Here is a 22,572-nt window from a genome sequence, read left to right as displayed (position 1 = left end):
CTGAACTCCTCCCCTCTCCCCACCATTGTTCTGCCTCAGATCTCCAAATGGAGATCCGAAGACGTGTATTCCGGCCCTTTGCCGGAACTCATTGAAGCGGGATGGCTGTCGCTACAAGGTAGGTATTTATTCATGTTAATTCATGTAAATGATGTTTTAATTGGGCTCCTGTCGCCGAGTGGTGGGGGAGCCGCCACAAGGCCTCTCTGCCACTGGTAATATGAGGCAGGGCCTTCCTGGTGTTGAGGCCCGTGGCGGGCCTCTCCCAGAGGAATTTTCTGTGCCCCCTACCATGACTCCTGACGTCGGGGGGCTGGTAAAATCCAGCCCTATGTCTTGAGCAGGAAAGGGAGGCCAGGGCAAGAGAAGAATTAAGATTACCAGTTCCGCTGTGTCAGTTTCACAAAGATGTATTGATTCTGGATGTGGGAAGCCCAGTGCACCAACTCTCATTCTTCTGGTTGAAGTTGAAAGTGAGATTGAAGAAAACCACTGTTCGAAAGAGAGAAATTTGAGGATTTGTAGGTTTGAATTTGCATTGTACTTCTACTGTCCATTGTAGTATGCTGAGCCTGTATTTTAACAGTATAATATGTTTATTACAAATAAATTCACTTATGTTGTCTTCTGTTGGCATTTTCAACAATTGCAAAGTGCCACACTGCTGGAATCGCTTACAGGGGAAGTGATTGAAGACATGACGATGTATGTGATTTATGTAACTGATTGCATTCAATTCTACCTGCACTGCAATAAATATGACTGTAGATCTGTAACTGATTTTTGCCTTCATCTCTTGCAGGGATCTGAAATTGGACAATTTGTTAATGGATACTGAAGGTTATATTAAAATTGGTGACTTTGGGCTCTGTAAAGAAGGTAAACTTCCTTGTTTCCCTTGAAGTAAGCAAAACCAGGTTATATAATGGATTGTTTAATGCAGAGTTGTAATGAAGGCAACACGCCCAAAACATGATTGTCTTTTCTCTTCACAGATAATGACCTGTGCATTTCCAGCATTTTCTGTTTCTCCTTTTCATTTTAAATAAGCTTTCCCAATTGCCTAGTGGGTAGAGATGCTACACAAACTGGCAATATTGGCAGTTGGTCATCAGCATCTGGAGAGGTGGGGTAGGGAAATCAGTCAGCAGTCCCATTTCTGGCCTGTGACTCCTGCTGGGGTGGTGTCTGTATGTGGATGGGAAAAGCATTGGGCTAAACTCTGATGCCCCAGTGATTTGAACAGCCAAGCACCACTCAACTCTGAAATGAAGAATGGTGTGAGAGTGAGGTACTAGAGGGCTGCAGGATCATACCCCCAGCAAGAGTCAGAATCTTTTAAGAGAAGGAAGGAAAATTGAAGAATACATTGAGAAGGGAAAGAAGTGTTGGTTAATCTTAAAAAGAATGTACTTGGTTAAGAAGGTTGAAAAGTTGCAGGAGAGTGTTACATGGAGAAAGTCAAAATTGTAAGTAGAAAGAGATGATGTTGATATAGACTCAGACCAAAGGCTGATTTCCCCTGTTCTCAGTCATTTACCAGAGGAGGGCTTTCCGGGATGGGGTGTATGGGAGCCTCTTGTCAGATGGTCAGCAGGTGGCAACTGTGGCTCACGTAATCTTGTTTGCTAACCGACAGGACCCAGCAAAGGAGCGACTCCAGCAAAAACTGCTGCCTTCTTAGCAATACTTCCTTTTGGCAGCTGAACACTGCCTGATGCATGCTTTTTTTTTGATGGCTGGGGAGACGGGGGCTCCCAATCACTGGCGTCTCATGAAGCCTGTTTGTCTTCAGGGATCAGAGATGAATTTCAGAGCTTGTATTTCCTAAATAGGCCAAAATTTTGTTTTGTCTTTCCTGGGAGATATCTATCAGACTGTGCATTCCAATTCCTAGTCACTCTATTGCATTGAAGTAGTTTTTTCTCATGAACCAGAGGCAACATTTGCCAATCACCTTAATGATGTGCCGCAGCCCAAATTGAGGTTTATGTCACACTAGAGTGATTCTCAATTTTAAATATATACTCATAGTCATATACAGCATAGGAGGCCACTTGGCCCAGCAAGTCCATGCCGGCTCTTGTGAAGCAATCCAGTCAGTCCCACTCCCCCACTCAATCCCTGCAAGTTTATTTCCTACAAATGTTCATCCAATTTCCTTTTGAAATTATTTTCTCCACTTCCACCACCCTCCTAGGCAGCAATTTCCAGGTCATTGCTACTCGCTGCGTTTTTTAAAAAAAAAAGTTCTTCCTCACATCCGTCTCTTGCATCTCTTGCCCAAAACCTTCAATTTGTGTCCCCTAGTCTTTGTACCATCAGTTAATGGGAACAGTTTTTCCTTGTCTAACTTATCTAAGCCTGTAATAATTTTATATACCTCTATCAAATCTCCCCTCAATCTCCAGGTACTGCCTGTATGGAGTTTGCAAGTTCTCCCTGTGTCTGCGTGGGTTTCCTCTGGGTGCTCCGGTTTCCTCCCACATGCCAAAGACTTGCAGGTTGATAGGTAAATTGGCCATCAGCAATTACCCCTAGTATAGGTAGTTGGTAGGGAAAAATATAGGGACAGGTGGGGATGTGGTAGGAATATGAAATTAGTGTAGGATTAGTATAAAATGGGTGGTTGATGGTCGGCACAGACTCGGTGGGCCAAAGGGCCTGTTTCAGTGCTGTATCTCTAAAAAAAAACTAAAACTCCTTTTGCTCCAGGGAGAACAATTCCAGGTTTTCCAACCTAACCTTGTAACTAAAATCTCCCATCTCTGGAACCATTCTGGTAAATCTCCTGTGCACCCTCAAGGACCCTTGCATCCCCCCTAAAGTGTGGTGACCAGAACTGGACACACTACTCCTGTTGAGGCCCAACCAGAGCTTTATAAAGATTCAACATAACTTCCCTGCTTTTGTACTTAATGCCTGTATTTATGAAGCCCAAGATCCCATATGTTTTACTAACCACTCTCTCTCTCAATATGACCTGCCACCTTCAAAGATCGCTGCACATGCACCCCCAGGCCCCTATGTTCCTGCACACACACTTTTAGAACTGTGCCATTAAGTCTATATTGCCTCACCCTATTCCTTTTGCCAGAATGCATCACCTCACACTTGTCAGTATTAAGTTCCATCAGCTACTTGTCTGCCTATTCTGCTAGCCTATCTGTCCTGTTGCAGGCAGTTCGTATCACCCTCACTGTTTGACACTCCTCCAAGTTTGGTATTGTCGGCAAATTTTGAAATTCTACTCTGTATTGCAAGATCCAAGTCATTTATATATAGCAAATAATATTGAAGGAATTAAACTCTACCAAGGGCTGACTGAGTGACCCTCCTAGGCTGTTGTCTTGTATACATTGTAGCCTACAAGTTTCTTTTTAATACAGTAACTGAAGCATGTCTACTTGCAGGAATGGGTTCTGGTGATCACACAAGCACGTTTTGTGGGACCCCTGAGTTCCTGGCTCCGGAGGTGCTGACTGAGACCTCATACACACGGGCGGTTGACTGGTGGGGTCTGGGTGTCCTTATTTATGAAATGCTGGTGGGAGAGGTGAGACCTTTGACATTTCCTAGAGCAATGTGCTGTGCCGGTTAATGCCTATGATAACCCCTTTCCTGATGACAAATTTTTGATTTCAGCTGTGGGAAGGTGCTGGGGAAATCGGAGTGTCATCTGGTGCCGATTTCTCAAACTTGCACGTTGTTCACAAAACAGAGAACAGGGAGCAAACTTCCTCTGTTCTCCTGTGAATTTAAATTAATTCCAGTGAATATAATTGTCAGGTATAGCAGCATAGTGGTTATGTTACTGGACTAGCAATCAGAGCCATAGACTAACAATCCAGAGACGAGAGTTCAATCCCACCACGGCAGCTGGGGAATTTAAATTCAGTGAATTAAATAAATCTGGAATGAGAAGCTAGTCTCAGTAATGGTGAGTATGAAACTACTGGATTGTTGTAAAAACCCATCTGGTTCACTAATGTCCTTTTAAGAAAGGAAACCCGCTGCCCTTACCTGGTCTGGCCTATATGTGACTCCAGACCCACAGCAATGTGGTTGACTCCTAACTGCCTTCTGAAATGGCCTAGCAAGCTACTCCGTTCTATCAAAAACAGCTATGATGGACTGCAGTGGTTCAAGAAGATGGCTCGCCACCAGCTTCTCGAGGGTAAATAGGGATGAGCAATAAATTGTGACCTTGCCAGTGATGCCCACATCCCATGATTAATTTTTTATAAATGCTTTCTTAAAAACATTAACATTGAGAAGGCAGGTAGATCTGCTCCAGATCTCTGATTGTGCCAGTCTTGAGCCACCTACGATAAGGTTGACTTGCTGTCAATTTTAAAGTAATTATTTTCCTTCCCTTTTGGTACATTTATAAATGAAACTTAACAGCAGTGAAACATGTAGTAAAGAAAATGCAAGAATTAAAAAGATTCCGAATTTCCGTTACACAAATTAGTTTATATACCACTGATCCTTGCCTGGCCACTCTATTTTAATATAATGTGGAAAGTGATTGTGTATTTTGTTGCTTAACAGTGCCCCTTTCCGGGAGATGATGACGACGAGGTGTTTGATAGCATTGTCAATGATGAAGTTCGCTATCCGCGATTCCTTTCAACAGAGGCTATTTCAGCCATAAGAAAGGTCAGTCTGACAAGATTGGACATTTTTTTTTATTACGTGCGTGCAGCCTATTGGAAGAGAAGGAGGCTAACAGAAAAGTAAGTAAACAAGGAGTTTCATGTGACATTTTTATCCACCCTGATTGTTCTAGCTTCTGAGAAAGAATCCAGAAAGTCGCCTGGGAGCTGGTGATCAGGATGCAGAAGAGGTGAAAAAAGAGTTGTTTTTCAGGGTGAGTAATAAATACATGCATTATTGATATGCTGAATGTAATTTGATGCTTTCACTTGCCTTGTGTAGTTTCCATTTTTTATTTTAAATTTTTCATCTAGCACCCAGGCATTCTCACCTGTAACTTTGTTCCACAGGAAGTGGACTGGGCAGCCCTGTTAGCTCGAAAAGCAAAGCCACCATTTGTCCCAAAAATAAGCAGCCTAACCGATGTCCAAAACTTTGATGCAGAGTTCACGTCCCAGACACCGGTCCTTTCATCATTTTGTGACTTACGGCCACTAACTGCACAGGAACAAGCAATGTTTGAAGGGTTTGACTGCATGGCTGATCTTTAACAAGATGACTGACTTGTAGAGCTCAAATGTACTGATATGTTGCACCTTGTGAGAAAGCAGAGTGCTTGCTATAGGACGAATTGAAGCTCTTGTGGCCACAATGTTTGAAACATTTTCTGCGCACTCTCATGGCAATTTGAATGTTGACATTTAGTTTCCAAGGTGATCAGAACACTGGACTGCCAAAGTTTCATTCTATGAATGTATTTTATTTCCTTTTCTAGAATCAATGTGTGAACCTTAATCATTACAGGGAATTGATAGAATTATTCATCAGATAAGAAATGAACTATACACCATATTGGGAAGATGTAGCTCCTATGGCAACAGATGCACTTGAATTGAGATAAACTAAATCATAATGTTAAGGTTGGGGCAAACAAAAGGGTTGCTACGTCAAAGTTTTTATTCAAATGTATACCATTGTTGGTGTCTTTAAAAAGCAAGTCCATTAGTGGCCTCCTGCTTTAAAGGAAGTTCCTGCTGCAAGCACTTTTCCACAATTTTGACACTTTGGGAAATGGTTGCAGTAATAAATTGTACACACCTGTCCCCCAACACCTGTGCCTTATCCAATCCTCTATCTCCTAAAGCTGCCATCATCATTGTTCTATGATCCGGGGATCTTTCTCTGGAGCAAGACTGGCCCCATCAATTTCCCCCCCCCCCCCCCTTCATGTACAGTGCCATGCAGTGACAACTGGGCCACATCACTAATTATTGCAGGCAAATTTGGATGTGAATTGGGAGGATTTGAACTTTGTAACCTTGTAACCACAGTAAAATTCCACATGGTCAGTTATAAAATTTACTGTTTTGACCAGGTGGAGGTTAATTAATTGTAAGGAGTTTGTTCACTTGTCCTCTCTCCGTCCCCCACTCTCAAACTGGCAAGTATATTTTTCTGCCTCCTTTTTCTATTTGTTTCACTCTGATGCCTCTGGATATATTAAGTAGCCTTTTAACTTATTTTGTGAAGGCCTTTTTGTTTTTTTCTCCCTGCATGACACACCAAGGTGATCAGAACACTGGACTGCCAAAGTGGAGAGGACAGGCTGGAAAGCTGCAAGGACAGTTCAGTGTGTGCCCGTGGCTCTCTGACATTCCTTTTCCCTGCCTGCAGGGAATATGTCTTGTCTGTCTCCACAGCAGCACTGTTGAGTCCAGGAATCACATCTGCTCATTGTTCAAGCTCCAGCTCGCTGTCTTGTATGCTTTCTAACTCCAGCTTGGCTTTGTGGGGGAAATAAGTCCTTTTTTAAACAATTGCACTTAACTTTAAACACCTACTGAAATAGCTTCTTCTGTATGTGGCTTTTATTTAGTTCGTAAACATGTTTATAAACTCAGCAAAGGTTAGGAAGAGAAAAGTAGAGCACTGATATTAAATGACCTGAGATGAAGGTGCAGCAGGAATGAAGGATGTGATCTCAAGCTCCCACTACCCCCCCATATCTGTGTTTCCTGATCTTGATCATCTGCGAGTGGGAGGTTGGGTACTTTCCAAGGATGCAAAAAAAAAAAATCTGGGGCAGATTCATCTTTGGGCTGGCGTTAAATACTCCCAGTGGTAGAGGCTTCTGAGCAGGCTGCAGGCCCCACCTTCCAGCCACAGGTGGCATGTAGTCCAGGGGATGGGTAAGTGGAACTATTTGATTGAGCAAGAATTTAAAACATAATTCTGAAATCCAGGAGTACTACTATTATTATGAAGGAAAAATATCCAGCTATTTGCTTAAGCAATGTACTTTATATATAGATATATTTAAGATTAATTTTGTATGAAAAACACTATGCAGATTGATAGGACCTTCCATTTTAAGAAAGCACATTGTTCATATTTATTGCAATTTATGGCTTGTATTTTGATAAATTCACTACTGTAAAATTAAAGAGAATTAAGCACGCATTCCTGAGATACTGTTAAATCCATAGGCTTACAAATAACAATTACCTGCGGCTACACATGTACATAACAGAAGGCAACGAGAGGAAAAAATACTCTGGAAAATTTCTCTAACCCCCTCAAGCGATTGAAACCTGACCAGGTATTATCTATAGAGACGCTTCTATATGATTGTTGATACAAAGCTAGGTGGGAATGTGAGCTGTGAAGAGGACACAAAGAAGCTGCAAAGAGATGTACACAGGTTAAGTGGGTAACAAGGTGGCAGATGGAGTATAATGTGGGGAAGTGTGAGATTATTCGCTATGGTAGTAAGAACAGGATAGAATGCTTTTTAAAAGGTGTGAAACTTCTAAATGTTGTAGAAAGACTTGGATGTACTCGTACAAGGAACACAAAGTTAGCATGCAGGTACAGCAAGCAATTAGGAAGGCAAATGGCATGTTGGGCTTTATTGCAAGGGGATTCGAGTACAAGAACAAAGAAGTCTTGCTATAATTATAAGGGCTTTGGTGAGACAACACCTGTAATACTGTGTACAATTTTGGTCTCCATATTTGAGGAAGGATATACTTGCCTTGGAGGCAGTATAGCGAAGGTTCACTAGATTGGTTCCTGGGATGAGAGGGATGACCTATGATAGGCTGAATATTCTTGTTGAGAAGAATGAGAGGTAATTGAAACAAACCAGATTCTGAAGGGTCTTGACAGGGTAGACACTGAAGTTTTTTCTCTGGCTAGGGATAAGGGATCATTTAGGATTGAGATGAAGGGAAACTTCTTCACTCAAAGGGTTGTGAATCTTTGAAATTCTCTACCCCAGAGAGTTGTGGATGGTCCATTGTTGAGTATATCTAAGGCTGAGATAGACAGATTTCTGGTCTCTTGGGAAATCAAGGGATGTGGGCAACAGGTCGGAAAGTGGAGTTGAGGCAGGTCAGCCATGATTGTATTGAATGACGGAGCAGGCTTGAGGGGCTGTATGGTCTACTCCTGTCATTTCTTATGTTCTACGCCAGGGTTGTCCAACATACAGGCTGCCAAAGGTTTCCATCCGGCCCGTGGCCATTCCTCATCCACACCAGGGCTCCATGAGTGGAGATGGGAAATGTCCCTTTGTCTTCCTGCATGGCAGCCCTTTTAAAACATTGCGCTGTTAATTTCACAGATTTTTTTTAAAACCCGCCGGACAACCCCAAATCTGTTGGGAAGCACGTTCCTGCTTCAGCAGCTGTCATCTGTGAAACTCAGCATGATATTTTTAAACAAACTGATAAACCACAAAGCTGCTGTGCTGAGCACTCCCACTCACTGCAACTACCCTTGTTAAGGTCGAGTTAGCACCCACCACAACACATTTTCAGAGGCTCACTAATCTGGAAAAGAACCACCCAACATATAGTCTATGCCTACTCTTGTCAATTTTAAACTCTTCTCTACATCTTCCCCATTCTGGTAAATTGAAATAATCTCAACAGGATTCTATCTAGCTCTATTATTTTATAGACCTATCTATACATCTGCTGACAGTTGATAGCTAATCAAAATCTGAAGCATGATGTCTGCACTCTTGATCTGCTGGCTTAATGTGAATCAGATTGTGCCATTTTAAATTTCAGACTAAATAAATGGCCAGTGTTTGAAATCATGATAAATTTGAACAATTCGGTCCCTAACTTTTCATGATCCATATTAAGAGATTCAGAGGCATCACTGCTATTTTGAGATTTGGATCTATAGGGACATATTTTGAGGCACATATAATCATTCTTCACCAATTTCCCATTGGACATGTTCAATATTTGAATGTCAACAACGACAAACATTACTAACTGATTGGGACTGAAACTGAGCGGTGACCAAGATGGGCAGAATTAAATACTTGCTGGTGACACACTAATTTCTCATTACTGGGTGAAATGCACTGACCAATTTTCTCTGTTACTACTTGAGTACAATGCAATACTTTGGATTTCACTGCAGACCTTCTGTACTATGTGAACCTGTTTACTTGCACAGCAGGTTGAGGCTAGAGTGGAATGCTTCCTTAAAATAAACTTGTAGGGAGGTGTGGATGAGTAACAGGTACAAATCAAATTCTGAAAGGCAAAGTTAATACATCACAAAAGGATCTATGGTGTTCTACATGGTATAACAGCAACTTGCATTTATACAGTGCCTTTAACATCTTAAAACCTCCCAAGGTGCTTCATGTGAGCATAATAAAATTTGACACCAAGCCATATAGAGCGGTTTCTAAGGAGCATCTTAAAGGAAACGGGAGGATATAAGGGAGTTGCAGAGCTTGGGGTCTGACAGCTGAAGGCATGGCCACCAATGGTGCACCGATGGAAATTGGGGATGCCTAAGAGGTCAGAATTAGAGGAGCAGAGACCTCTGAGGGTTGGAGGGCTGGAGGAAGTTATAGAGGTGGTGAGGGCATGAAGGGATTTAAAAACAAGATTGAGAATTTTAAAGTTGAGTCCTTGTTGGACTCGAAGCTGATGTAGGTCAAAGAGCACAGTGGTGATGGTTGGACAGGACTTGGTGCTGAATCTTGATGTGATGAAAAGGAAAATATTCCTTCAGCAGGCTGAAGAGGATTGTCCTCTTGGAGCAGTCCCTGAGCTGTGGGATACATGGCCTCAAGAAACACCAGGGTATGTAATCTCTGAATTCGAGTCAAGATGATTTGAAAGAAAATATCCAAAGGTATGAGGCAAAGGTGGGTATATGGAGTTAGGTTGCAGATCAGCCATGATAGTGAATGGCGGCACAAGCTTGAGAGGCTAAATGACCTACTCCTGTTCCTATCTTCAAAGAAGTGCAAGAATGCATGTAAATTCACATGTTTAGAAGGGAGGTAGATTTATGGGAAGACAGACAATTAGAAGTAAACATATACAAACTACCACAGCCAATAAAATGACAGAGGAGACTCCTGTACCTATGAATGTAGCAGAAAAAGTGAGTATAAACTTTAGGTTTAAAAGAAATTTTCAACATTTTGAGGGGTTTTGATAAACTAGAGAGAGAAACTGTTTCCAGTAGCAAGAGAGTACCAAGGACAGAGATTTCAAGTAATTAGTAAAATAAGCAGGAGGGAGATGAGAATTTTTTTTTTTTTAAATGCAGTAAAAGTTATCATCTGGCATGCACTGCCTGAAAGCTCTGCTTTCAATGCCCTATGGGGAAAAAAATCGGGAGTGGCACGAGCTGGACTGCTCCTTTTTTAAAACAAGTGGCAGAGGTACGATGGGTTGAATGGCCTCTTTCTGTACCATATGATTCTATGATTAATTAGGAGAGAAAATGACCCTTAAACAAAATAAAAACTAATAAAATATGCTCGGGGCAGATGTGACTGTGCTAATACCAGTACTGCTACAAATACCGTTGTGCCAATTTGGGTAGATTGATATGTTGAGCGTTGTGCTCAGGGCTAGGTGGTTTTGGGTTGAAATTCGAGCAGGGTTCATTCAGCTGTTCATTCTTAGCATGTCATGGTACTGAAGAGACAGCAGGAACTGCACAGTGTGCTTCCTACACAGAGTCTCCTGGCTGGTCAGTAGTCACAATGGGGATTAGTGTTCCATCCATTGTTGAATACCTAATATAGAACAATCTTCATTGATGATCCCTCTTGCCACATTAGCGATCATGAGCTTTTTAAAAGAGTTTCCATTTCTATAGTGCCTTTCACAACCTCAGGAGTCCCAAAGTACTTTACAGTCAAGGAAGTACTTTTGAAGTGTGGTCACTGTTGTAATGTAGGAAAAATGGCAGCTAATTTGCACACAGCAAGCTCCTACAATCAGCAATGTGATAATGACCAGATAATCTGTTTTGATGATATGGGATAAGGGATAAATATTGGCCCACGAGACCAAGGAGAACTCCCTAACTCTTCTTTGAAATACTGCCATGGGATCTTTTATGCCCACCTGAGAGGGTAGACAGAGCCTTGGTTTAACGTCTCATCTGAAAGACGGCACCACTGACTGAATCATTCTAAAGAACAAAGAAAATTACAGCACAGGAACAGGCCCTTTGGCCCTCCAAGTATGCGCCGATCCAGATCCTCTATCTAAACCTGTCGCCTATTTTCTAAGGGTCTGTATCTCTTTGCTTCCTGCCCATTCATGTATCTGTCTAGATACATCTTAAAAGACGCTATCGTGCCCGCGTCTACCACCTCCGCTGGCAACGCGTTCCAGGCACCCACCGCCCTCTGCGTAAAGAACTTTCCACGCATATCCCCCCTAAACTTTTCCCCCCTCACTTTGAACTCGTGACCCCTCAGTACTGCACTAGAGTGTCAGCCTAAATTTTGTGTTCAAGTTTCTGGAGTGGTACTAAACCCACAAACTTCTGATTCAGAGCAGTGAGTACTATCCTCTGAACCATAGCTGATGTAAGTCCGAATTTCTGACTTCAGTTCAAACATCATAATTTATAAGTTTTGCAAATGAGCACAGCATATAAATTCACCTGACTAAAGTGGTCTGGTAGATTTCTGTACATCTAGGTAATTTTTTTCCAAAATTCCTTTAGATTTTTGAACGTTTTTACACCTGGTCAACAGGCATCATACAAATATTTTATAAAGGTTCGGAGATTGATGGTGTTCATTAAATTTTAAGCACATTAAGGTATCAGCAAAGGAGTTCCTGCAGAGAGATATTATTCAATGCAGCTATTGTCAAAATTTCAGATCATTAGGTTAGCGATCACTGTTAAATGATTACTGTTTCAGAGCATCCAAAAGAAACTTAGAGCTACTCTTATTTTTATTAAAGTATCAAAAACTACTGCATTAAAAGTGCGTTTTGTTAGATAACTGAGCAATCAGTGCATATTTTATCAATTTAATTAATAAAGGATGATTTCATAACAGCAATACTTCCTCCCAGAACCAGGGAGGGAGGGGTGGGGAGGAAAAAGGGAAAAAGAGCTGTGGAGGAGGAGAGGGGGGATAATCTATCACCCCTCTCCTTACTCTGTGGGGCATTTTACTGCCATTATGTTTCTGTGGAGAATGTCCAATCATCACCACCACCCCATCCCTCAATGAGGGAAGGATCTCCCACCGCTTCTGAGACTAAGTGGCATGTTGGAGAAAACATGGATGTTATGAGATCACCCACAATAAATACAATTCCAGTAAGGCAGAAAAACAAAATGGGAATTGCAGAGTAGAGTCCACGTTAAAAATGTCCCACTCACTAAACCAGCTCGTCCTCAGCTCGAAAATAAATCCTTTCCCACACAACCGTCTTGCACACGCAGAAAAAGGTCCACAGATTCCCGAATATGCCCTGGTCAAATGGGTTCTCCTCCGAGCCGCAGTGTTTGAGGTAAGAAATGCGATGGCGAGACATGAATTCCCACGTTGTGGTGTTGTTGGACACTAGGTATAAGTGCGACACCAGCAGCAGCATCACTACCACAGTGAAAATGATGATGATGATAAATGCCAACAGTAGTAATGTGTTAACATGGAGCCAGTCTTTCCACGCAGCCTCAGTATGGAACCCTGACCTGAGAGTAAGAACAATAACATTAAAAAATTGTACAGGTATTAGCCACTGCTCAGTGGGTAGCACTCTTGCCTCTTAAGAAGTTGTGAGTTCGAGCCCCACTCGAGACTTGAGCACAAAAATTTAGGCTGATACTGTACTGAGGGAGTGTTGCACTGTTGGAGGGCAATACTGAGGGGGTCTTTTGGATGGGATGTTGAACCAAGACCCTATCTTTCCACTTGAGTAGACATGAAAAAGTTCTCCCTAATGTCCTGGGCCAATATTTATCCCTCAGCCCCATTCCTGTCATTATCTCATTGCCCTTTGCACAAATTGGCTGATGTGGTTCCTACATTACAATAATGACTACACTTCAAAAAGTACTTAAGTACTTTGGGATGGCCCAAGATTATGAAAAGTGTTAGTAAAATAAAAGTTGCATTTCTATAATAGGTGCAATAAAGAGAGGTTATAGGATGGAATTACACAGAAAAGGCCATGTGGCCCATCTGCTTGATGCTGGTGTTTATGGACTACATGAGCCTCCATCCACTTTACTTCATATCACCCCTCCAATATAACCACCTATTCCTTTCCCCTTCATGTGCTAATCTAGCTTCCCCTTAAATGCAACTATGCTATTCACCTCAACCACTCCCTGTGACAGCCAGTTCCACATTCTCACCACTCTCTGGGTAAAGAGTTTTCATCTGAATTCCCGATTGGATTTATTACTGACTATCTTATATCGATGGCCTCCAGTTTTGGACTCTTCCACAAGTGGAAATGGAGATGACAAATGGTGACTTACAGCAGCTGAGAAACCTTTCAGAGGCACCATTGCCACTACTGATTCTGTACAATGTGTAGCATTCATTTTTATTTGGAGAAAAGTTATGATCGTGATTGAGTAATACTGCCTTTTACACGCCTTAATAAGGATGAAAACAAAGGCAAACAGTATCTAGAGGTATACAGTACTAAAGTGAGGAGGGTAATATTGAACTGCGCAAGGCCAGCGCTCTTAGCTAAATCATCTATTTTGCTGGATGTGAAACCATGGGATGATGAAACTGACATGTCCAAATTGGAAGAATGCGTACGTTCAGTGATAATGGATGGCTTAGTTTGGGGTGCCTCCAAACTGGTTCCCGTGGGCTATGGCATCAGGAAGCTATAAATGGGTGGTTGTTGGTCGGCACAGACTCGGTGGGCCAAAGGGCCTGTTTCAGTGCTATATAAAAATCCAAAAAAAAAAGGTTTTAGTCGGGCCACAGCTTGGAGAACTGTATACAGTTTTGTTACAGGAAAGGTAGAAAAGTAATGGGAAAGATGCAGTGTAGACTCATTGGGAGGGTACCAGGGATTGTGGGGTTATAAACAGAAACTTGAGACATTAGGAGTATTTTCCCTCCCACTACAGCTGAGAAGGTTGAGCTGTGACAAAAGACGAGATCTTCAAGATCAGGCTGAGCTACAATAAAGTAAATAATGTTGATCTTGTTTCCACTGGTTAGTGGGACTGTAAGGAGAGAGCACTAATTGAAGATAATTGCAAAACAAATTAAAGGGCGGTTAGACAAAAGATCTTTCCATGATGTGGGTAGAATGTGGAATTTTCTGGCGCAAACTGTTACTGAAACAGAGTCCATAAATAATTTTAAAGAGGAAATTAGATAGTTACATGAAAAAGAGGGATATGAGAGGAAGTAATCAGGAGAGTGGGATTAGACTAAGGTCGCTTGTAGGGAGACACATGGACAGAGGTTTGGTGGGCTTAACATTGGAATGATTACGATATCATACTCTCAGACATTATAGTCATTATGATGCAGAGGTGGCTATTTGGCCCATCAAGTCCATCTCCATCTGCAGTCCACTGGGAAGTGGAAATCTGGAACTCCCTCCCCCAAAAAGCTGTTGATGCCAGGGAGTCAACTGAAATTTTTAAAACTGAGATCGATAGATTTTTTATAAAAGCAAAATACTACAGATACTGGAAATCTGAAATAAAAACAGTACATGCTGGAAATACTCAGCAGGTCTGGCAGCATCTGTGGAGAGAGAAACAGAGTTAACGTTTCAGACCTGAAGCATTAACTCTGTTTCCCTCTCCATAAATATTGATAGATTTTTGTTGGATAAGGGTATTAAGGGTTACAGAACCAAGGTGGGTAGATGGAATTAAGATACAGGTCAGCCATGATTTAACTGAATGGCGGAACAGGCTCGAGGGGCTGAATGGCCTCCTCCAGTTCCTATGTAACTATGTTCCTATGTCCAACAGAAAAATCTCAACCAGCAAAAGGCTTGATGCTTAAAATCGAAAGGGAAGAATCGCAAGATATCCCAGCTCTCTCTCTCATACACTAAAACCCACCCACCTATCATAACCTGCATGGTATAAGTTCACACAGACTCTTACCAGGCAATGTGGAAGGCCCACAACAGGACAGCGAGTTGCGTTGTCAGGTAGAGCACAAAAAAGCGATGGTTCCTCTCCCCCACGCAGTTCTCAATCCAAGGGCAATGGTGGTCGTATCGACGCACACAATGCTGACAGGACTGGCAGTGCTTGGAACGCATGGGCTGCTGCTGGAACAAAGGATTCTCATGACATTTTGTTTTTTTTCACACCCCAATTTTAAAATTCTCATTTTGTTTTCAAATTCCTCCATGCCCTTGCCTCTCCCTCTCTCTCCAGCCCTACAACCCTCAGATCTCTGCGGTCCTCCAATTCTGACCCCTTGAACAACCCCGATTTTAATCGCTGCAGCATTGATAGCTGTGCCTTCAGTTGCCGAGGCCCTAAGCTCTGAAATAGCCTCTCTAAATCTCTCCATCTCTGTCTCCTCCAAGACCCACCTTAAAACCTACCCTTTCCTATTCTTTTATCTCCTTATGTGGCTCGGTGTCAAATTTTGTCTGACTTATGCTCCTGTGAAGCATCCTGAGACGTTATACTACATTAAAGGTGCTATATCAATGCAAATTGTTCTAATTGGCTGCTCTGTAGCAATTGGCAAAGTTTACCTAATGTAGTGTTTCGATTATTAAAATTTTTGTGCCTGGTTCTGGTAAACCCAGAGGTCGCAGGATCAAATCTCACCATGGCAATAATAAATCAAATTTACAACAAAATTGTGAATACTGTAAATTTAAAATAAAATGAGGAAATGCTGGAGATTCACAGCAAGTTAATCAGTGCCAGATAGGAAAATACAAATTAATGATTCTTTGGTATTAAATTAGGAACAGACTACACCTATCTAACCAGATTAAACAAGGTACAATTTCCCATGTCATATCACACTTCCTGTATCATGCTTCGAGCATTGCAGTTTCTTATTGACAGAAGTGAAGAAAAACCGATCACATTTCACCAGGAGCAGCTCTACAAGAGGTCCACTAGAATCAATAAGCAATATTCAGACTGATCATTATTATACAATTTAATGCTGTGCAGTACTAAGAGAACGCTGCACATCTTTCAGATGAGATGTTAAACTGTGGCCCTGTTTACCCTCCCAGGTAGACATAAAAGATCCTATGGCACTATTTCGAAGAAGAGCAGGGGGGCTCAATATTTATCCCTCAACCTAAATCACTAAAACAGATTATCTGGTCATTATTATTATTTTGAGCCTTTCTGGCAGCAGAGTTCAAGTTGATGGAATGCAAGTCTGTGCTCAGGCTTTCCCATGGTAGAAAGTCGTCTGCCTTAACTGTGCCACCAGGGAGCACTGCTGAGGTGTGGATCAAGAGAATGGGGAAATTAAAAGGTTGAGTTTCAAACCCCATCCAAAGCTACTTTCACAAAATTCCTAATGGCCAGTTAATGAAACCATAAAAGCAAAGGTCTGGAAGCAAGCCACCCATTCCTTTGTGTGGAGGATATTGTGCACCAGATCTATGAGACCAGGTGGAAAATAGTACTTTACAAAAACTGGAGCTATTTGCAAAATGAATGGGGTGAGCATCTTATGAAAAACACCTTTTTAATAGATATTTGTTGACAGTTTTGGATCAACTCTACGGGGAAACCATTTCAGATTACTAAGAGGATTTGGATAATGCAGCAACCCATCTTTTTAGGCTCTTTCTTTCCTTTCAATGGGAAACGCCTTTAATGTGTACTTTAAAACATTTTTGAAATGTAAATGTAGTGGTAAATACTGAAAGAAATTTTTTTTCACAACAGAATGTTGTTGAAAGTTTTGATGGCTCAAATAGCTGGCACATGCATGATGGGCCGAATGGCCTCTTTCTGTGCTGTACAATTCTATAATTCTATTATCACTGCTGTTTTTTTGGGAGCTTGCTGTGCGCACATTGGCTGCCGCGTTTCCTACATTACAACAGTGACTCCACTTAAAGTACTTCACTGGCTGTAAAGCATTTTGGGGCTCCCTTGGGTCATGAAAGGCACTATAGAAATGCAAGTCTTTCTCTTCATTCAGATGATGAATTTTCATTTGGTCAAAACACAGAAGCAATTTTTTTTTTTATTAAAAAGCCTAAGGAAAGAAATCCCACCTGGACCATGCAGTAGCCACAGCGCCTCAGTCTCTGTGCTTTCTGTACCACAGGAATCATCTGCTCCTTCTCATCCCCAGTACCCTGATTCCATCGAGCAACCTGGCCCTGTGAGCAACCAGCAAAAAGATCAGGAAATGGAAAACTCAAAATCTTTAAAATATCATTCAGAGCATTTCATTTCTTTTTTAAAAATTTTCATGTCAAACAAGCAAGTGAACATTAGTGAACTCACTATCACAGGGAGTGGTTAAGGCGAATAGTATGGACACAGTTAAGGGGAAGCTAGTTAAGTACAGGAGGGAGAAAGGAATAAGAAGGATACGGTGATATGAAGTGGAGTGGGAGAAGGCTCGTGTGGAGCATTTGGGTTGCATGGTCTGTTTCTGTGCTGTAAATTCTATGTAATGAGTAACATTTTTTCTGGAGAAGACAACTTTCTTTGGCTGCTCTGGGGAATCATGCAGCCCTGCCTACCCCTCGCAGCTTATGTTGGACAGAGACTAATTTACCTTTAGTTCATCATCAAATGTGACGTATCCTGGGTCCATGAGGGAGGTGATGAAGTACAGTAACATCGAACAGAAAACCAGAAGCACAAAGGCAACTGGCTGGAGGAACTCGCCATGCTCCTCACTCCGCCTCAGATCTGTAATCATCAATAAGAAAGATATGCATTTATATAGTACCTTCGAATACCTCAGGACACAAAGTCTTTTACAACCAATGAAGTACTTATAAAGTAGTTGTAGGAAACAGAGCAGCCTAATACCTAGCAGGTCAGGCAGCATCTGTGGAGAGAGAAACTGAATTAACAATGACCTTTCATCAGAGTCTTTCCAGCATTTCCTGTTTTTATAACAACTTGCATTTATATAGCATCTTTAACATAGTACATCAAATTACATCGAGTCTACAGCACAGAAACAGGCCATTCAGCCCATCTGGTCCATGTTGGTGTTCATGCTCCAGATGAGCCTCCCCCCATCAGACCTCATCTCACTCTTTCAGCCATTTTTATTTCAGATTTCTGCAGTATAAGAACATAAGCAATAGGAGGAGTGGGCCATTCAGCCCCACGAGCCAACTACGCCACTCAATATGATCATGGCTGATCTGAACGTAGCCTCAACTCCACTTTCCTGCCTGTCCCCACCCAATAACCGTCTGTGCGGAGTTTGCAAGTTCTCCCTGTGTCTGCGTGGGTTTTCGCCGGGTGCTCCGGTTTCCTCCCACCGCCAAAGACTTGCAGGTGATAGGTAAATTGGCTGTTATAAATTGCCCCTAGTGTAGGTAGGTGGTAGGGCATATGGAATTACTGTAGGGTTAGTATAAATGGGTGGTTGTTGGTCGGCACAGACTCGGTGGGCCGAAGGGCCTGTTTCAGTGCTGTATCTCTAAATAAAAAAATAAAAAAACCCTTGACTCCCTTGTAGATCAAAAATCTGTCTAACTCCGCCTTGAATATATTCAATGACCCAGCCTCCACTGCTCTCTGCGGTAGAGAATTCCAAAGAATAACAACCCCCAGAGAAATTCCTCCTCATTTCTGTCTTAAATGGGCGATCCCTTTTCTGAAACTCTACCCCCTAGTTCTAGATTCCCCCACGAGTGGAAACATCTTCTCAGCATCTACCCTGTCGAGCCCCCTCAGGATCTGAAAATTTCAATTAGATCACCTCATTCTTCTGATGAATGCAGGTCTAACCTGCTCAACCTTTCCTCATAAGACAACCTCTTCATCCCAGGAATCAACTTAATGAACCTTATCTGAACTGCCTCCAATGCAAGTATATCCTTCCTTAAATAAGGAGATCAAAACTGTACACATTCCTCTAGGTGTGGTCTCACAAACGCCCTGTACAGTTGTAGCAAGACTTCCGTACTTTTATACTTCATCCCCCTTGCAATAAAGGCCAACATTCTATTTGCCTTCCGAATTACTTGCTGTATCTGCATGCTAACGTTTTGTGATTCTGTACAAAAACATCCAGATACCTCTGTACTGCAGCTTTCTGTAGTCTTTCTTCATTTACATATGCTGTTTTTCTATTCTTCCTACCAAAGTGGATAAACTCATATTTTCCCACATCCTACTCCATCTGCCAATTTTTTGCCCACTCACTTAACCTATCTATATCCCTTTGCAGACTCTTTGTATCCTCCTCACAACTTGTTTTTCCACCTATCTTTGTATTGTCTGCAACTTTGGCTACGATACACTCAGTCCCTACATCCAAGTCATGAATATAAACTGTAAATAGTTGAGGCTCCAGCACTGATCCCTGTGGCACCCCACTAGGTACAGTTTGCCAACCTGAAAATTAGCCATTTATCACCACTCTGTTTCCTGTTAATTAGCCAATCCTCTATCCATGCTAATATATCACCCCCAACACCATGAGCTCTTATCTTATGTAATAACCTTTTATGTGGTACCTTATCGAATGCCTTTTGGAAATCCAAATACACTACATCTACTGGTTGCCCTTTATTGACCCTGCTTGTTACATCCTCAAAGAACCCTAATAAATTTGTCAAACAAGATTCCCCTTTCACAAAACCATGTTGACTCTGCTTGATTGTATGATGATTTTCTAACTGTCCTGCTACTATTTCATTAATGATGGATTCCATCATTTTCCTAATGACAGATGTTCGGCTAACCGGCCTGTTGTTTCCTGCTTTCTGCCTCCCTTTCTTGAATAGAGGTGTTGCATTTGTGGATATTACCAGAATCTAAGGAATTTTGGAAGATTACGACCAATACATCCACTATCTCTGCAGCCACTTCTTTTAAGACCCTCGTATGCAGGCTATCAGGTCCAGGGGACTTGTCAGCCTTTAGACCCAATCGTCTTCCTAGTACGTTTTCCTCCAGTGATAGTGATTGTTTTAAATTCTTCCCTCCCTTTTGCCTCTTGATTTTCTACTATTATTGGATGCTTTTGGTGTGTTCCACTTTGTTGACCGATACAAAATACCTGTTCAAAGCCTCTGCCATTTCCTTGTTTCCCATTATTAATTCCCCAGTCTCTTCCTCTAAGGGTACAACTTTAGCTACTCTCTTCCTTTTGATATACTTGTAGGAGCTCTTCTTGCCTTTTGCTTTTTGTATAAGTACAAGTTGTTGTTGGGGCACTCTTTGTATTTCGTTATATTTGTTACATTGAAAAAGTTTCACTAATACACGTTGTTGTTGTTGTAGTACTTCACAGGATCTACCACTTTACTAAAAGGAAGAATACACACTTACAGAAATAGAATTACTCTTAGAAAGGCAAACACAGTCCTGTTTATGGTAATTATAGCATCAATGATAAATTTTACAATAATAATAACCAGTAAATCGGATAATTTTATGCTGAACACAATCCCCTTCCTTTTCGGCCCTGACTGTCCTCGTCTCGTCCCTCCAAGAGGTACAGTCCAACCATGACCTCACCCGTTTCAAACAGGAAGAGAACTAACGTCACCGCCCACGTCAGCGCTGCGTGCCCGGCCCGCACCAGGAAGCCGGTGGAGAGAAAGTTCCGGAACATTCCCGAGCCGCTGCCGATCCTCGGTCTTTGCTACCGCATCGTCCCGGCGGCAATGCCGCCGTCACTTCCCGCATCGGCGGAGAGACAGAGAAGGGGGGGAGAGGGCGGGGGGAAATTGAACTAAAAACGGGAGCAGCGCGGCGGCCTTGCTGAGGTCAGGCCCCAGCACCCGCCCATCTCCAGGGAGACAGTAAACCGCCTTCTCATTGGTCAGGGTCCCAGATGTGGTTGGAGGTAAGGTCAGGACTGGATTGCCCTGCTCCTGGGATCTGGAGCTTGGAACATATTTGAAGCTCATGAATGGAAAGGTTGCATTAGTGAATCAATGACATTTATATCCAACCAGGACAAGTGTTATATCACATGGGTGGAAATTAAATTTCATTACTGGGGGTTAATAAAACAGCTTTAAGGTACAGAACTACAAAAAAACTATTTTTCTTGTTTGGCTGCATTTCTAGTTAATGTAGAATGACTCACATAATAAACGCCATGAGTCAAACAAACAGAGGGCTGAGTTCCAGGGAACAATGTCAGTTTTGGCTTGGTTAGTAACACTGTTGTTTCATAGGAATGGGAGGAGGCCATTCAGCCCCTCGACCCCGTTCTGCTATTCAGTTGGACCATGTCTGATCTGTAACAACTTTTTTTTTGTTCTTGGGATGTGGGTATTGCTGGTAAGGTCAGCATTTATTGCCCATCCCTAATTGCCCTTGTGAAGGTGTTAAGTCACCTTGAACCGCTGCAGTCCACAGTGCCAGTAGGGAGGTAGGTCCAAGATTTTGATCCAGTGATAATGAAGGAATGGCGATATAGTTCCAAGTCAGGACAGTGTGTGGCTTGGAGGGGAACTTTCAGGTGATGGTGTTTCCTTGTGTCTTCTGCCCTTCTTCTAGGTGGTAGAGGTCACGGGTTTGGAAAGTTGCTAACATCTACTCCATCTACCCACACCTTAATACCCTTACCCACAAAAAATCCATCAATCTCAATTTTGAAATTTTCAATTGACCCGCAACCTCAGCAGCTTTTTGGGGAGAGAGAGTTCCAGATTTCCACTACCCTTTGTGTGAAGAAGTGTTTCCTGATTTCATCCCTGAATGGCCCAGTTTTAATTATAAGGTTATGCCTCCTTGTTCTGGACTCCCATTCTTACTCCGCCTTCCCACCCCTCCCCTTCACCCCGCCTTCCCACCTCTCCCCTTCACCCCGCCTTCCCACCCCTCCCCTTTACCCCGCCTTCCCACCCCTCCCCTTTACCCCTAACCTCCCCTTCTCCCTCCCCCACCCCCTCGCTCCAACCCCCTCCCTCCCCCAACCCCTCTCACCTCCCCTCCTCCCCCTCCCCCCTCCCCCTATCCTCTCCCCTCCCCCCTATCCTCTCCGCTTTCCTCTCCTCCTCCCCCCGATCCTCTCCTCCTCCCCCTATCCTCTCCCCTTCCCCCCTATCCTCTCCCCGTCCCCCCTATCCTCTCCCCGTCCCCCCCATCTCCCTCCTCCACCCGCCTCCCCCCTCCCTCCTCCATCCCCCCTCCTCCTCCATCCCCCTCCCCCCTCCTCCTCCCCCTCCCCCATCCCCCATCCTCCCTCTTCCCCCATCCTCCCTCCTCCCCCATCCTCCCTCCTCCCCATCCTCTTCCCTCCTCCCCCATCCTCCCTCTTCTCCCATCCTCCCTCCCCTCCTCCCCCATCCTCCCTCCTCCCCCATCCTCCCTCTTCCCTCCTCCCCCATCCTCCCCCCTCTTCCCTCCTCCCCCCTCTTCCCTCCTCCCCATCCTCCCTCTTCCCTCCTCCCCCATCCTCCCTCTTCCCTCCTCCCCCATGCTCCCCCCTCTTCCCTCCTCCCCCATCCTCCCTCT

At 43.0% G+C, this 22,572-nt stretch overlaps 2 protein-coding genes across 5 annotated transcripts in view; one reads left to right on the top strand and one right to left on the bottom strand.

The window, feature by feature from the left end:
- Positions 1-7,113, top strand: part of LOC137347587 (serine/threonine-protein kinase N2-like) — a 40,099-nt gene extending 32,986 nt beyond the window's left edge. For all 4 annotated transcript variants that reach the window (XM_068012109.1, XM_068012110.1, XM_068012111.1 and 1 more), the window contains 5 exons: positions 803-879; positions 3,414-3,556; positions 4,555-4,662; positions 4,793-4,873; positions 5,010-7,113. In XM_068012109.1, the coding sequence (XP_067868210.1) occupies positions 803-879; positions 3,414-3,556; positions 4,555-4,662; positions 4,793-4,873; positions 5,010-5,210 (610 nt within the window). In that variant the 3' untranslated portion in view covers positions 5,211-7,113. The remainder of the gene's footprint in view (positions 1-802; positions 880-3,413; positions 3,557-4,554; positions 4,663-4,792; positions 4,874-5,009) is intronic.
- A 1,641-nt stretch (positions 7,114-8,754) lies between these two features.
- On the bottom strand, positions 8,755-20,906 carry zdhhc12a (zinc finger DHHC-type palmitoyltransferase 12a). The gene is made up of 5 exons (XM_068012113.1): positions 20,620-20,906; positions 17,687-17,823; positions 17,175-17,282; positions 15,064-15,230; positions 8,755-12,657 (listed from the first exon to the last, which is right to left on the bottom strand). Exons 1-5 carry the CDS (start codon positions 20,714-20,716, stop codon positions 12,342-12,344), a joined length of 825 nt encoding a protein of 274 aa, XP_067868214.1. The 5' UTR covers positions 20,717-20,906; the 3' UTR covers positions 8,755-12,341.
- Between the last annotated feature and the right edge of the window lie 1,666 nt (positions 20,907-22,572).

Source organism: Heterodontus francisci, chromosome 32, assembly GCF_036365525.1.
Source record: "Heterodontus francisci isolate sHetFra1 chromosome 32, sHetFra1.hap1, whole genome shotgun sequence".
In the NCBI taxonomy this organism is placed as follows: Eukaryota; Metazoa; Chordata; class Chondrichthyes; order Heterodontiformes; family Heterodontidae; genus Heterodontus; species Heterodontus francisci.
This window is presented reverse-complemented; position numbering and strand designations above follow the sequence as displayed.

Coding starts and splice junctions, on each gene's coding strand:
- zdhhc12a (XM_068012113.1), bottom strand. CDS start 20,716: ATGTTCCGGAACTTTCTCTCCACCGGCTTCCTGGTGCGGGCCGGGCAC. Junction 17,824..20,619: donor TCTCTTCCTGTTTGAAACGG/GTGAGGTCATGG, acceptor TGATGATTACAG/ATCTGAGGCGGAGTGAGGAG. Junction 12,658..15,063: donor TGGGCCTTCCACATTGCCTG/GTAAGAGTCTGT, acceptor TCTTACTCTCAG/GTCAGGGTTCCATACTGAGG.